The sequence below is a fragment of the Plasmodium sp. gorilla clade G2 genome (assembly GCF_900097015.1).
Source record: "Plasmodium sp. gorilla clade G2 genome assembly, chromosome: 12".
Lineage (NCBI taxonomy): Eukaryota > Apicomplexa > Aconoidasida > Haemosporida > Plasmodiidae > Plasmodium > Plasmodium adleri (nom. inval.).
In genome coordinates, this window is record NC_041704.1 from 1,290,261 (window position 1) to 1,305,887 (window position 15,627).

The following is a 15,627-nucleotide window of genomic DNA, read 5'->3' on the forward strand; positions in this document are numbered from 1 at the left end:
ATATATAGATAAATATTTTTATTAAATCTTTACAATATCAAATAAAAGTTAATATATATATATGTTAATTTATATATAAAGTTAATTAAAAATTCAATAAACGAAAAAAAATAATGTGTAAAGAGAATTATATGTAATCACAAAAAAAAAAAATTTAGAAACATAATATAAATGAAATATTTTACATAAAAAAATACTTTAATAATTTGCATTTATAATAATAATACACATTAAAAAACCACAAATAAAAAAAAAAGAATTATATAACAAAAAATAGGATTTCATATATTAATATTTAACCAAATAATAAATCAGTTATAATACCAACAAAGGAAAAAGTTGTTAAACATCCTAATAGAACATAAGTTGTTTCTACATGATATTTTTGAAGAATATATGGATATACATGAATTCTAATTTTCATTATTTCTATCTTGTCTGACATGTTTTTATTTAAATCTTTATCATTACTATCAATTATTTCGTTTAATTCCTAAAAAAAAATATATATATATATCGATATAAAAAGAAACAAAATAAAATAATGATATATGATAATTATATTAAATTTGTAAACATTTTTTTTTTTTTTTTATACAAATATTACATAAATAATGAAAGTACAATGCATGTTAACATAATTGATAAATATATATATATATATATATAGGACTACATGAATATATAAATATTTTTACCTTATAATCTATAGATTCATGATCAGTAATAGAATTTATATTCGATTTCCTTAAAGTTAGTCCTTTGAAATTAATTGAATTATTCCCTCCATTGATAGTTTTTTTAATTATTCCATTAGAATTCGTAAAATTTCTAGAAAAGGCACGATTTGGTAATTCATTTGATTCTGATTCAGATAAATTAAAAGAAATTGTTTTTTTATTTTCATTTTTTATATTATCAGATTTATCTTGTGTACTTTTATAAGTTTTTTCCATATCTATAGTTGTTTTGATATTTTCATCATTATCTTTTGTATTTTTTTTTTTATCTACATCTTCTTCATTTCTTTCTAACGGATTTCCAAATAAAAATACAGAACATAAGTGATCCATATTTGTTTTATTATCTATCATGATATTATTTGAAAAAATATGATCATATTTTTTGTTTTCTAAAATTTTACTTTTATGAAAAGAATTATAATAATATTTCACAGGGCTTTTATTATCTATAATTTTAAAATTTCGTATATCTACACAATCTATAATATCATCATCGTTATTAACATCATTTTCAGAATTCTCAGAATGCATTTTATTTGCCAATTTTGTATACACTTTTTCAATTGTTTTTATGACATCAGATTTTTCAATTTCTTCTGATGAATAATCCTCTAAAATATCATTTTGTTCTTTATCATTTAATTTTGTATTTTCATCAGATTTTATTTGTATATTATTTGTTCGTGTAATGATATTATAACAATCTTTATTTTCAGAATTGATATCTTCATTTTTATGTAAATCTATATTTTTCATATTATTCATATTATTTATATTACCTGAATAATTTTCATTTTTATTTGTTTCATAATCTAATTCAAATTTATTTATATCATTTGCCAAATCTGACAAGTCACCAAATTTGTAATTCGTTTTATGTTTAGTAACTTCTCTGATTTTAGGAAATTGTGTATTATTCAATGAAGGATTCTTTTCATTTATATATATTTTTTCATTTGTATTCCTTATATTATTAATTGTTGGTATTTGTAATTTTATATTAGATTGAACATTTTTATTTTCGCTTATGGTGATATTTTCTTTTTTTATTTCATAGTCATTTTGATTTGATGTATTTAAAATAATTGGATCAACATTATCATAATTATTATATATAATAGATTCTTTACTTATTTTTCTTAGAAATTCGTTAATTTGTTCTTTATGTATTGCTTCTTTATTATCTCCTATTATCATATCACCATTTGCATGAAATGATGATTTTAATTTTTTCCTGTGTCTAACAAATAATGTATTTTTTTCATATTTTTTAAGATCATTATTATTAATAATATCATTTTTCATATTTTCATTAGAAATATTTATTACATTCACTTTCATTGGATTCATCATATCATTCTTTTGTGGTAGTATTATTTCACATGATGAGCATTTTTTCTTATCAAAATTATTTAAATGTGAAATATTATTTGTATCATTATTTTTGTCCCTTAAAAAATTTGATAAATTATATGAGTTCATATTTTCATTTTTTGAAATTTCTTTTGAACACATATCTTCTAGTGAAGAAGAAAAAATTCTTTTATGATACAAGTCCATTTGTGAATGATACTTTGAATTTAATAAACATATATTTTCATCATCATCATTATAATTATCATAATTATTATTATCATAATTATTATTATTATAATTATTATTATTATTGTTTATAGTTAGATAATCTTTACAAGAATTATATGTTTTTACATATACATCATTTTTATCACTTGAATCTTTTATGTTAATTAAATATTTATCTTGTTTATCAATATTCGGATTATATAAAATATCTTTTTTAATTGAATAGTTATATTTATCATTTTCATCATTCAAATTATTATTATCCTCATCATCTAAAGTTTCTGTAATTAATGTTTTATCATTTGAATCATTATTAATTGTATTAAAAGTGAAAATAGGATTGTCCAAATCATTTTTAATATTTAACTTATCTTTTTCAATTGTAGTATTATTACATTCATTATTTTCATTTATATCTTTACTATTTAGAGCTTCTATATCTTTTATTAAATTATTATATTTATTTGAATTTTCTATTACCTTTGACATGGAATTCTTATAATGTGATTTTAATTTTTCTCGTTGTCTTTTATAAACTTGTTCATGGTTCTCAAAACTTCTGTTTTTTTTAAGAAATTCTTCTTCATGACTTGTCAAGTTATCTAATCTGTTCATTTTGAAATTTACAAATGAATCACTAAAATTCCTTTCATATTCTGTCAAATTAAGAACTTTTGTAATAACTTTATTTTCTGAGTAATTCATTTCATTTTTTTTGTCCTCTATAACTAAAATTTGAGGAACATTCAAAAAATGTACATTTTGATTCTTATCATTTAGTTTTTCAAATTTTATATTTTTTAAATCATTATTATTTTCATTAATCACTTTTATGTTATTTGAGTAAATTATTTCAGGTTGATTTTGAAAAGATATTTTATTACTATTATATATATTATGTTCTCTTTTGACGTCATCTGAAAATAGTACACTACTTTGTTCATCTTTATTCTTATTCTTATTCTCATTATATTCATTATTTTTGCTATTATGGTTATTTTTATTATTATCATCATTTTTTTCATTGTTATTTTTTTTTGGGTCCTCAAACTTTTTGTCCTCTTCTAATTCATCCATAAATGTTACCCCTTTTTTTTTCATCCTTTTCTTATTTTCGTTATTTGAATTGTCATTAAATATTTTCACATCATCTGAAAACATTAATTTTTTTTTTGTATTTTTATCGTGTCTGTTATCATCCCATTTTTTATTTTGTAAAGATATATTTTTGTTTTCTAATTGGATATTTTCTTCATCCATTATTTTTGATTCATTTGAAAAAGTTATTTCATTTAACACTTTTTCATTTACATATGTGTCCTCAACATTGCTTGTATGTTTTTTTTTTACATTTGAATTGCTTTCTTCACAATATTCTTCAACTATATCTGAAAACATGACTCCTTTTTTTTTCTTTTTTTTCATATTTTTTAAATTTTCTTCATTATTAATATTATCATCCATAGGAATATTTGTTTTCGTAACTTCATAATTATTCAAATTAATATTTTTATCTACATCTGATAAATCATTATTATGATTTTTATAATTTTTATCATTATCATATATATTGTCATATATTGATAATGTATTAGTTGATGAATTTTTGGAAGATTGGCTTATCTGATTATCTTCATTGGAGAAATAACTTTTAAGTCTATACTCACCATTTACATATTTAAAATAAGAACTTGCATTACGTGAATCATTTATTGAGTCTTTTGAATTAGCATAATGATCTAAAGATATTGAACTGTTATACTGTTTATATTTTTCATTTGCTTTCTTTTCATTAAATTTTTTTTCATTTAATTTCTTTTCATTATTTTTCTTTCCATTTGATTCCTTTTCATTTTCACTTTCTTCCATGTTCACATTTTCATTATTAACATCAAAATGGACAATTATATTTCCCAGTGCTTTTCTAATATCTGAGCTTGAAGAATAAACAGTTTTTTTACGGTTAATAATAGTATATTTTCTGAGAGGATTTTTTGATATATATTTATTACTTTCACATGCAGATATATAAGCAAATGCTGGTGATAAGAAATTACAAAAAAGACCACAGATTAAACTTATATAATTAAAAGTGTCTGAAAATATTAAACCATTAGAAAATATCCATGCAAACAAAAAAGGAGCAACACAACCAAAAAAAAAGGCTAAATTATCGGAACATATATCGAGATTCATTAAATCATATCGCATCGATATTGAACCTGTAATAACTTTAGGAGCTACAGCAACAAAGTTAAAGATGTATAAAATAGATGTATTAATTTTTTGAAAGGAATTATTCAAACAAAATATTAAGCCAAATATAAAATAAAATATACTAGTAAAAATGCTACTTAACCATATAGCTTTAGAAACATTAACTTCATCTGTTATTTCATTTCCCCATGATGGTATATTACTAACAAATCCGTAAGAATCAATAAAATTTGCAAATGTTTTTCCCATACAGTATGTTTTTATTCCTTCAATTTTACTTATGATATAATATAAATTTCTCAAAAATATTTTATTATTGTTATTATTATTATTATTATTATTATTATTATTATTATTGTTATTATTATTATTATTATTATTATTATTGTTATCTTCAGTTTTTTTTTTCATTTCTTCCTTTTTATGATAGTCTAGATAATTTTTTTCCTCTTTAAATGTTGTATTGCTCCCACCAACGACATCTTTAATTGTATACTTGTGACATACCAATTTTTCATTATTTTTTTGATTGAATATTTGATATATTGTAAAAAAATAAGGTTTTCCATGAAAATACTTAATTTTTAAATTATTTAAACAACCTGATAAAATAATATAAAAAATGCTATAACGAAATATATATATTTTTTCTTTATATAAACGTGAAGGGATTTGGTAGAAAAATGGACACTTTTTTATATATTTCAAATTATTATATTTATGTATATTTTTTTTTATAGACATTTTAAATATGTTTTCTGTTTTTTTTTTTTGTATGTTTTCTTTTATTTCACTAGTTTCATAAAGATAATCTTTCATATGGGAAAGATCTGGAAGATCATCATTGGATATATTTTTTTTTTGTTTGGTTATACATTTCAATATTGGATAATCATGAAAGGCTGGATTTTTATGTAGTTGTAATTTCTTTTTAAAATTATTAAGTTCATTATAACTATGATAATTTTTTATTAAATCTGTTTCATAATGGGTTCTATTTAATATAAATTTATGGTATATATTCATGTTGCTAATAGATGGAATAGGTGAAGGGTCCATATAATTTTGAGATAATAAATAAATTGTTGAAGAAACAGATAAATACAAAAATGAACTCATAAATATCATAAAAACAACATATTGATAATTTATGGTTTCTTCCAATCCTTTTGAGGATAAATGAATACATATAATTGCATTAATAAGATAGCCAATAGTAAAACCTGATATCATTATTCTTTCATAACCCCCTGTGCTGGTATAATAATATCCATTAAACATAGCATCTAAAAGATTCAAAGAACATTTTGTTATTTTTATTTGTGGATATATTTGAAATAATATAGTATATCCACATAATTTAATAATAAATATATCAATTATTTTTGATATGACTAATATTCCACAAATATTGTTGCATATATTTCCTAAATGATATAAAAAAGAAACAAATTTATATTTCTCATTAGACATAAAATATTTTATAACTGCACTATATTCAATTCTTTGTTCAAAGTTTTTGTTTTTTGGTATCATAGTCATAGCTCTTAAAATCATTAAGCTGCAAAAAACAGCTACCGAACATACGAATACATTCCCAAATATTACTGGGATCCATCCTACTTCATCTATTAAACTTGGAATATCAAACAGACCTACAGAAACGAAAAAAAGGAAATAACAAATGAATAAAAAAAAAAATATATATATATATATATATATATATATATGTATATATTTGTACATGTTGTTTCCTTAATAATTTAAAATATTAGGTTCAATTCTTAAAAAGGTAAATTGAAGTATTAAACATTTATATAACAATATATTCAAGTGATTAATTTATACTTTGTACTGAAACATATTATTTTATTTTATTTTATTTTTACAAATTAAATTTATAAAATGGTAAATGTATTGTTTTTTTTTCTTTTATTTATTATATGTAAATAAATAAATATACATATTTATAATTTATATAATTATACCTGAACCAATACTTTGATTAAATAAATATATAAAGGAAGCAAAAGGTCCAATCGTTTTTGTGTATTTCCATGTTATGGTACGAAATCTTTTTCTACTTCTTACAAATTTTTGTTTGTTATTTTTTTTATTATAATTTAAAAACCCTATGTTAGATAACCATTTTAGATTCATCTTCATAAAAAAAAAAAAAAAAAAAAAAGAAGAAAAAGAAAAAAGAAAGAAAAAAGAAAATGTTCATAAAAACATGACAAGGTCACTTAAAAAAATATGTGATGTTATTCATTATGCATAAGGGTAATTTTTGTGTAATATTCAACCTGAACATAATAGAAAAACTTGTGATGTATTCAAAAAAAAAAAAAAAAAAAAAAAATATATATATATATATATATATATATTAACATATTAATATGTTGATATATTAACTTATACATATATATTTCCCAAATGTTCTAAGCACAAATTCTATAGGTTTTTGTGTGCGTGCAATAATTATTACATAAGAATATACACACTATTGATTAAAGAGAAAATGAAAAAATATATAATGTGATTACATATTTATAGATTTATAAAATTTATAATATATATGATTTTTTTTTTTTTTTTTTATAATATCTACACATTTGTTTTAATTATACATAAAAAAAATATGAAATTAATATATATTATATATATTGTAACATATGTGCTTGTTTTATATAATTATATAAAACATACAAAATGTTTATGAAATGAACAAGTTAAACATTCATAAAAAAAGTACATTTTTTATAAAAGAAAAATATTTAAAAATGTTTTTATAATCTTTAATTTCTTATTTATGTTTATTATATATATTATTTTATTTAATACTTCCTTCTCTTTAATTTATTTTTTATTTTGTAAGAAGGAATTATTATATTCAAGGACATTTAAAATAAAAACATTACATTATATTTAAAAAAAAAAAAAAAAAAAAAAAAAAAAAAGGAAATAATTAAATATATAAAGAAATGAATAAAACCTGAAAATTTTCCTTAATTCAAATATAATTTTATAGTTACATATAATAATTAAAGATGGAGCAAATATGTTCTAATAAAAAAATGTTCTTCACATTTTCCTCTTTTATAGGAAAAAAATTTATTTCACACATGCTCTATATTATTTTAAATAAATTGCGCAAGTTCTTCAGGGAACCATTAGCTTAATATACAGTATTAAAAAAAAAAAAAAAAAAAAAAAAAAAAAAAAAAAATATATATATATATATATATAATTATATATATATAAATATATATATGTTATATTTAACCTTTATTTTTTATTCAAATATATTAAAACAATGTGTAAATAAATAAATATATATATATATATTTATATATATCATTATGGATATTAAAAAAAACGTATGTTAAAAAATATTCTAAGGAGGGAAAAAAAAAAAAAAAAATAGAGGAGCATTAAATTATTTTTATTTCTAATTAATTAATGAAGACAAAATTTTTTTTTTTTTTTTTTTCATTTTTCAACAATAAAAAATAATGTGATTTGAAATAGAGAAAAAATGAAAAAGAAATTAAACAGCATATAATATAATAAATAATAATTCGTTTTGTTATTTAAAAATTTTATATAATATTAGAATTTTATTGTTTTTTTTTTTTTTTTTAAATATATAAATAACATTATATATATATATATATAATATATATATTATAGTATTTAAGGAAATATAAAAAGTGGGTTCATATATATATATACATCATATTGTGTAATAAAAGTAATATTTTTATTCAGTCATAAGATAAATATATGTTATAATAAAATACATAAATGAAATATAGGTAAATATATAATAATATATATATAATATATATATTCTTATTTATTTTATATTATTATAATAAGGATATTATATTTTATATTGTTTCAATTTTTTTTCTTTTTTTTTTTTAAAAAAGAGGAACATTTTATTATAAACATTTTATTTTAATAAACATATTATTATACTCTAATATAAAAAATAATTTTTTTTTTTTTAATAAATTCCCTGGAGGTAGTAGAAAGATTATTTAATGTATATATTTATATATTATAAAATATTTATATTCAAGTTAAATATATATATATATAACATTATATTTAAATAAAACAAATAAATATATATATATATATATATATATATATATATATATCATATTCGAAGATTTATTTAAAAGTTTGTATATACCATTAAAGAATAGAATATGAATAATTATATATAATATTTTATGTAGACTTTTTCAAATTTTTTATTTTTTCAGTATGTTTATAATATAAAAATAAACATTTGGGTTTTATTTTTTTTAATCATTTTATAATATTTTACTTTTTTGGTTATATATAATGATTATTTTAAAGTGTTTTTAATTATATGATATAAAAAAAAAAAAAAAAAAAAAAAGAAAAGAAACATATATATATATATATATATATATATGATATAGATATATAAATTTTTTTTTTTTTTTTTTTTTTTTTTTTTTTTTTTTTTTTTTTTCTTTTTGTTTATAAATTGATGAATGGTTCATAATATATATTTTTAATTTAATATAATTGAATTTTATTTTACGTGAATTTTTATAAAATGTCATTTATGTTACATCATTTACGTAGCGGCTGGGCTGTTGACCAAGCTATATTAAGCGAAGAAGAAAGATTAGTTTGCATTCGTTTTGGTCATGATTATGACCCAGATTGTATGAAAATGGATGAGTTATTATTTAAAGTAGTAGAAGACATTAGAAATTTTTGTGTTATTTATTTGGTAGATATAACAGAAGTTCCTGACTTTAATACTATGTATGAATTATATGACCCTGTTTCAGTTATGTTTTTTTATCGAAACAAACATATGATGATTGATCTAGGTACTGGAAATAATAATAAAATTAATTGGCCTATGAATAATAAACAAGAATTTATTGATATAGTAGAAACAATATTTAGAGGTGCAAGAAAAGGAAGAGGTTTAGTTATATCCCCAAAAGATTATTCGACCAAATATAAATACTAAATTATTATAATGTTGAAAAGTATAGATACATATCTATAGTTGTCAATATATGTTATTTTATTATTTTTTTTTTTTTTTTTGTTTTATTGAAATATAAAAATAATGTTATCATAATGAAAACATTTATTTTTTATATGGGATATATTGATTTTATATGTAATTAGTTTTAATTAAAATGTTATGTTTTTTTTTTTTTTTTTTTTCATTTTATAAAATATATATAATATATATATATATATATATATGTATAACCTTGTGGAAAATCATAACCATATAACTAATTAATATTTTAAAAATAAAAAAGTGTTCATATATATATTTTTTTGTAAAAATAAATTTATTTGTTCTTGTGTTCAAAAAAAATAATATATAAAAGAATTAATTAGTATAAGTGTAAAAATTTTGCATTTCTTTTTATATTTATTCTTATAAGAATTTTATTTTTTTACACATCTATAACACAAAAAAATTTCAACAAATATTATAATTAAACAAATGTACACACACAAAAAAAAAAAAATAATAATAATAAAATTATGCATAGGAATAATAAATTATAATATGAAACCAAAAATGAAAACAATTTAAAATTTCAAGGAAAATGAATATTGACAAAATTAATAAGGAATAATAATAAAAAAAATATATAAATAAAAATAAAAAGTAATTATTCTTCGTAAAAATTATTACATTATTCATTTTACATGAGCAAAAAAATATATAAATATATAAATATATATATATATATATATATAGATGTTGTTATAGAAATAATACACATGGTATAAAAAATTATCACTTAGTACTAAGAAAAAAATTAATTTAAAGATTACAAACGAAAAAAAAAAAAAAATAATATATATATATATATATATATATATACATATATATTATTTATTGTTAATTTTTTTTTAATAAATCCATTTTTATGTTTAATATCATGTTTTACACATTTTTGAGGTTGCAAAAAAAATAAATAATTTCGACAAGTTTTATAAAGATTATTCCGTTTTGTTAAGAAAATAAAAGTCTGCAATTTGAAATAACAAGTTTTTATTTACAGGTATATTATGTCTTATATATGATTTATTTAGTTTAATAACTTCATAAAAAATGATACACACATTTTCATTTTCTTCCATAATATTTTTTTTAAAGAGAACTGAATTAGGATATATACTAACAACTTGATTTAATTTTATAATTTTGAGTTCAGTTTTATTAACAGGTAGAGCGGCATTTGTAAAAAATGCACTGACAATACTTTTTTTAATATTATTTAAGGATTCATGATTTTCAATACCACAAGATGTAATGGGTATATCAATTTTTTCACATATACTTAATAGTTGTGTTTTCACATCTTTAACTTTAATAAGAGTATGATATTGTAAGAAATGATCATAACAAAAAGAGGTAGAGAAATTATTTTCTTCACATTGTTTATAAATATTTAAAAAGAGTAAGAAATCACCTCCACCTTCAATAATAAACATTTTTTTAATATTTTCTGCTTCTTTTTCTTTACCTTTTTGAACATAAAAAATATTATTAGCATGTGTTAACATAGATGCAATATTCAAAATTTCATCAACACAATTATATTTTTCTGCAGCTGATAAAATCATTTTACTTGATTTTACATCTGTTGGAAATTCTGCCATTTTACGTCCTGTCCTAGTTAGATTTCCTTCATCATTTAGAGCACCTAAAGAATATAAAAGTTCTAATCCTTTAATAATAACAATAGGAGAAGGAGGATCTAAAAAATCAAAATTAATAATATCATCCATACCTAAACTTTTTAATAACAATATCATACTACTAATTTCACATCTTTGTATTTCAGGAATTGAATTATCACTTAAATCAATAAATGATTTTTTTGTAAATAATCGAAAACATTTCCCGTCTCTTTTTCTTCCTGCTCTACCTGTTCTTTGATTCACTGATGCTTTAGAACATGGTAGAGTAACTAAAGATTCTATACCTGAATTAGGGTTATATATTTTTTGTTTACATAAACCTGAATCAATAACATAAACAATATTGTCTATAGTTATACTCGTTTCACAAATATTTGTTGATAAAATAATTTTCCTTCTTATTTTATTATTTGTATTTACTCTTTTAAGTTCTTCTATTTCTTCGTTAATATTTTTTTTATTTTTACTTTGTGATACATTCAATTTGGAATTACTATCTTCATCCATTTTATTATTTTTATCAATATCTTTATGGTTTTTATTATTTTCATCATTCTTATCATTAATATCTTCTAAAAACTTCATATTGTCTTCTTCAGTAACATCTTCAAATATACGTGCCTGATATTCTACAGGCAAAGATGAATAAATAGGTAATATGATCAGGTTACGATATTTTGGAGCCAGTTCATTTAATTTATTTTCTAATTCCTGTTGAACTAATTCAATTTCATACTGACCTGGTAAAAATACTAAAATATCCCCTTTTCCTTGAGTTATATGTATTTGTAATATAGTTATTACAATGGCTGATATATAATTACTTTCATTATTTATTGTGTAGTATATATCTACATTATATTTTCTTCCTGGTACATAAAAAATGGGTGCACAATTAAAATATGTGGATATTTTTTCTGCATCTAAAGTAGCTGAAGATATAACAACTCTAATATTTTCTCTAAAGTTACATATATCTTTTACTATTGGCAAAATAACATCAGTATGTAAAGCTCTTTCATGAGCTTCATCAATAATTAATACAGATATATCTTCTAATGTTGGATTATATAATAACAGACGTAAAAACATACCATCTGTCATATACATAATTTTGGTAGCTTCACTTGTTTTATTTTGAAATCTAATTACATATCCAACTTCTTTACCTATTTTTACATTCATTTCTTCTGCTACTCTATTTGCTATAGCTATACATGCAATTCTTCTTGGTTGTGTACATATAATATTACCATACATATGATATTTACATTCATATAAATATTGAGTTAATTGTGTACTTTTTCCACTACCTGTTTCACCTACTAATATTAAAATTTTATTATTTTTTATAGCTTTCAATATATCGTATCTATAACTATATATAGGTAACCTTTTCCTTTCATCAATAATTTTTTTCATTTTCTTTTCTTTTCTTTTTTTTATATCTTCAAAAAGTTTTTCTAATTCTTTTTCTTTTTCATTCATACCATAAAAACTTTCTAAATGTACAAATTCAACAACATCTGTAAGTCCATTTTCATTTAATTCGGATTCCTTTTTTTCAAAGGATCTCTTATTACTATCAACATTTCTTTCTTCATCTGTAACTATACTCTTTTTTTTTTTTTTTTCATGTTTTGTTTTCTCATTATCATATTTATTGTTTCTATGATATTTATCCACTGATGAGGTGCTTTCCTCTTCACTTTTATAAGTGCTATCAGTGGGACTATTGCTTTCATAAGAGGTATTTATTTCTTTATATTTGGAAGGGTATTTTTTATTATGTTTGTCATATTTATCATGTTTATCATGTTTATCATATTTTTCATATTTATCATATTTATCATATTTTTCATATTTATCATATTTATCATATTTTTCATATTTATGACGTTTATAATATTTATCATCCTTATCACCCTTGTTGTCACTTTCCATGTCGTCTTTTTTTTTTTTTTTTTTTGTTGTTGGTGATTCATTCCATTTTTTCTCTTCGAAGGATGCCCTTTTTATACTTTTCCTATTAGTTGTTATAATATCTTCGTCAAAAACAAATTCATTATTATTTTGTTTTTGTAGATTTTCTTTTGAAATTGCAGAACCAAATTTGAGAATTCCTTTATTTAAAATTTGTTCATCATAATTATATAATGATTTATCTACTTTGTTGTTTTCATATGTTTGTGTTTTTTTATTTTTATCTATATCTTGTTGAAAATAATATGATTCTTCTTGTAATTTTTCTCTTAAATTTATATTTTCTTTAGCTATATTATATATTTTTTTAGAAAATTGTAATTCTTTTAAATCTTTTCCTTCTAATTTTACAGTACTATATAATAATTCATCATCTAATAATTTCTTCGTTATATCTAATTTTTCTTTTTCTCTTTCTTTTAAATATTTTCTTCTAGCATCTTTTTTTAAATATTCAATATATTCTTCATTATTCTTTAATTTTTTATTCCTACCTTTTTGATATTCTAAATATAAAGAATAAGAATCTTTTCCTTTACTTTCCATTATATCATTTTCTTCTTCGTCTGTTTTTATTTTTTTTTTTGATTCATCATTATCTGCAAATTCAATTGATCTCTTGTGTAAATCACTTTTTTCATTCATTATGTCATAAAGCAAATAAGAACAAAAAGTTTTAATCAGCCAAAATAAAATGAAAATAAAAATAAAGCAATAAACACACACATATATATTATATATATATTACATATATTGTATGTATATTTTTATTTCTTCATTTTATACCTTCTTTCACACATACATACATACATATATATATATATATATATATATATATGCAGTTAATATGTACACAAAAAAAAAAATATATTTACTTCAAATAATCATTTAATATAATATTTATATTATATATAATAATAGTATATTATAAGAATAATCATATTATATATATAAAATAATTATTATTTATATAGATTATCCTTTCATATTTATCATATTTTCATTTCACAGTAATTTATATATATCAAAAACAAAGTAAAAAAAAAAAAAAAAAAAAAAAAAAAAAAAAAAAAAAAAAAGGTATTATCACATATTTTTAATTATATACTCATAAAATTACTAATATATTAAATAACTATAATATTAAAAGTTCATTTATATTATATATATATATATAAGGCCAGAATATTTAAATAATTAAAAAATAAAAGAGATAAATAAAATAATTAGGATTATAATTATAAAAATAGTAGTTTCTTAAAATAAAAAAAAATATTTATACTATGACGGGCTTATAAAAAATATATGAACGTATAAATTTTTATTATATAGATAAGGAATATTTACATATATTTAAATGAATATATGAGTAATATATTATATATATATATATAATTGTAAATATATAGACGCTTTTGTATATATATAATATAAATATAATATAATAATAATAAAATATAAATAAATATATTATAAATTAATGAAGAATTATTATTTTTTTACAATATAAAATTATTCGTATATAATAATAAAGTGGGGGGGAAATATATGATATATAATATATATATATATATATAATTTTTTTTTTTTTTTTTTTTTTTTTTTTTTTTTTTATGTAATAATAAATTCATTTTATTTTACAATTGTTTCCCATTTCTAATACAGGAATGTACTTTTTTCTTTTTAATAGATATGAATAAAAAAATGGGAAAACGGGGAAAAATAAGAAAAAAAAAAAAAATGTAAGAACTATATATATATATATAATATAAAATATTTATGCTATTAAATATTAGAGAATATATAATTTTTTTTTTAATTTTAAAAAGATTCTTATTTATATATATGAAACCTTTTATGTCCATTTATTTATTCAAATTATTAATTTAAGAAATATAATCATAAATATAATTATCTTTTGTTTATTTATATTTTAATTATCCAATGTTAAAAAAAAAAAAAAAAAAAATAAAAGTTCATTAATAATATTACATATTTTATATTTTTTACATATATTCTTTTATAATATATATGTGTGTTCATAACAAAAAAAAAAAAAAAAAAAAAATATTACATATATATATATATATATATATGTACTTTATGAAGCTTTATATATTATACATATATAAATAACAGTAAGATATATTTATATTATGTATTTTATCTAAATATGTGTGCACTCGTTAATTTTTTTGGGAAATGAAAGTATAATAAAATATAAAATATATTATATATATAATGACATGGATACATACATTGTATTTATACCCTATTAAGTATAAGAAAAAGGAATTATTGTCCTGGTAATATATATATATATATATATATATATATATATATATTATATAAAACGCATCGGTGG

General features: G+C 18.6%; 3 protein-coding genes across 3 annotated transcripts; 1 reads left to right on the top strand and 2 right to left on the bottom strand.

Moving 5' to 3' along the window:
- Positions 1-295: 295 nt before the first annotated feature.
- Positions 296-6,704, bottom strand: PADL01_1232100 (amino acid transporter, putative; the record flags this gene model as incomplete). Its single annotated transcript, XM_028683286.1, has 3 exons — positions 296-493; positions 699-6,199; positions 6,533-6,704. The coding sequence occupies 3 exons, from the start codon at positions 6,702-6,704 to the stop codon at positions 296-298; spliced, it is 5,871 nt and encodes a 1,956-aa protein (XP_028539479.1).
- A 2,449-nt stretch (positions 6,705-9,153) lies between these two features.
- Positions 9,154-9,573, top strand: PADL01_1232200 (mitosis protein dim1, putative; the record flags this gene model as incomplete). The annotated part of the gene is made up of 1 exon (XM_028683287.1): positions 9,154-9,573. The coding sequence occupies one exon, from the start codon at positions 9,154-9,156 to the stop codon at positions 9,571-9,573; it is 420 nt and encodes a 139-aa protein (XP_028539480.1).
- Positions 9,574-10,574: 1,001 nt separating this feature from the next.
- PADL01_1232300 (pre-mRNA-splicing factor ATP-dependent RNA helicase PRP2, putative) lies at positions 10,575-13,907 on the bottom strand (the record flags this gene model as incomplete). The annotated part of the gene is made up of 1 exon (XM_028683288.1): positions 10,575-13,907. The coding sequence occupies one exon, from the start codon at positions 13,905-13,907 to the stop codon at positions 10,575-10,577; it is 3,333 nt and encodes a 1,110-aa protein (XP_028539481.1).
- Positions 13,908-15,627: the final 1,720 nt, after the last annotated feature.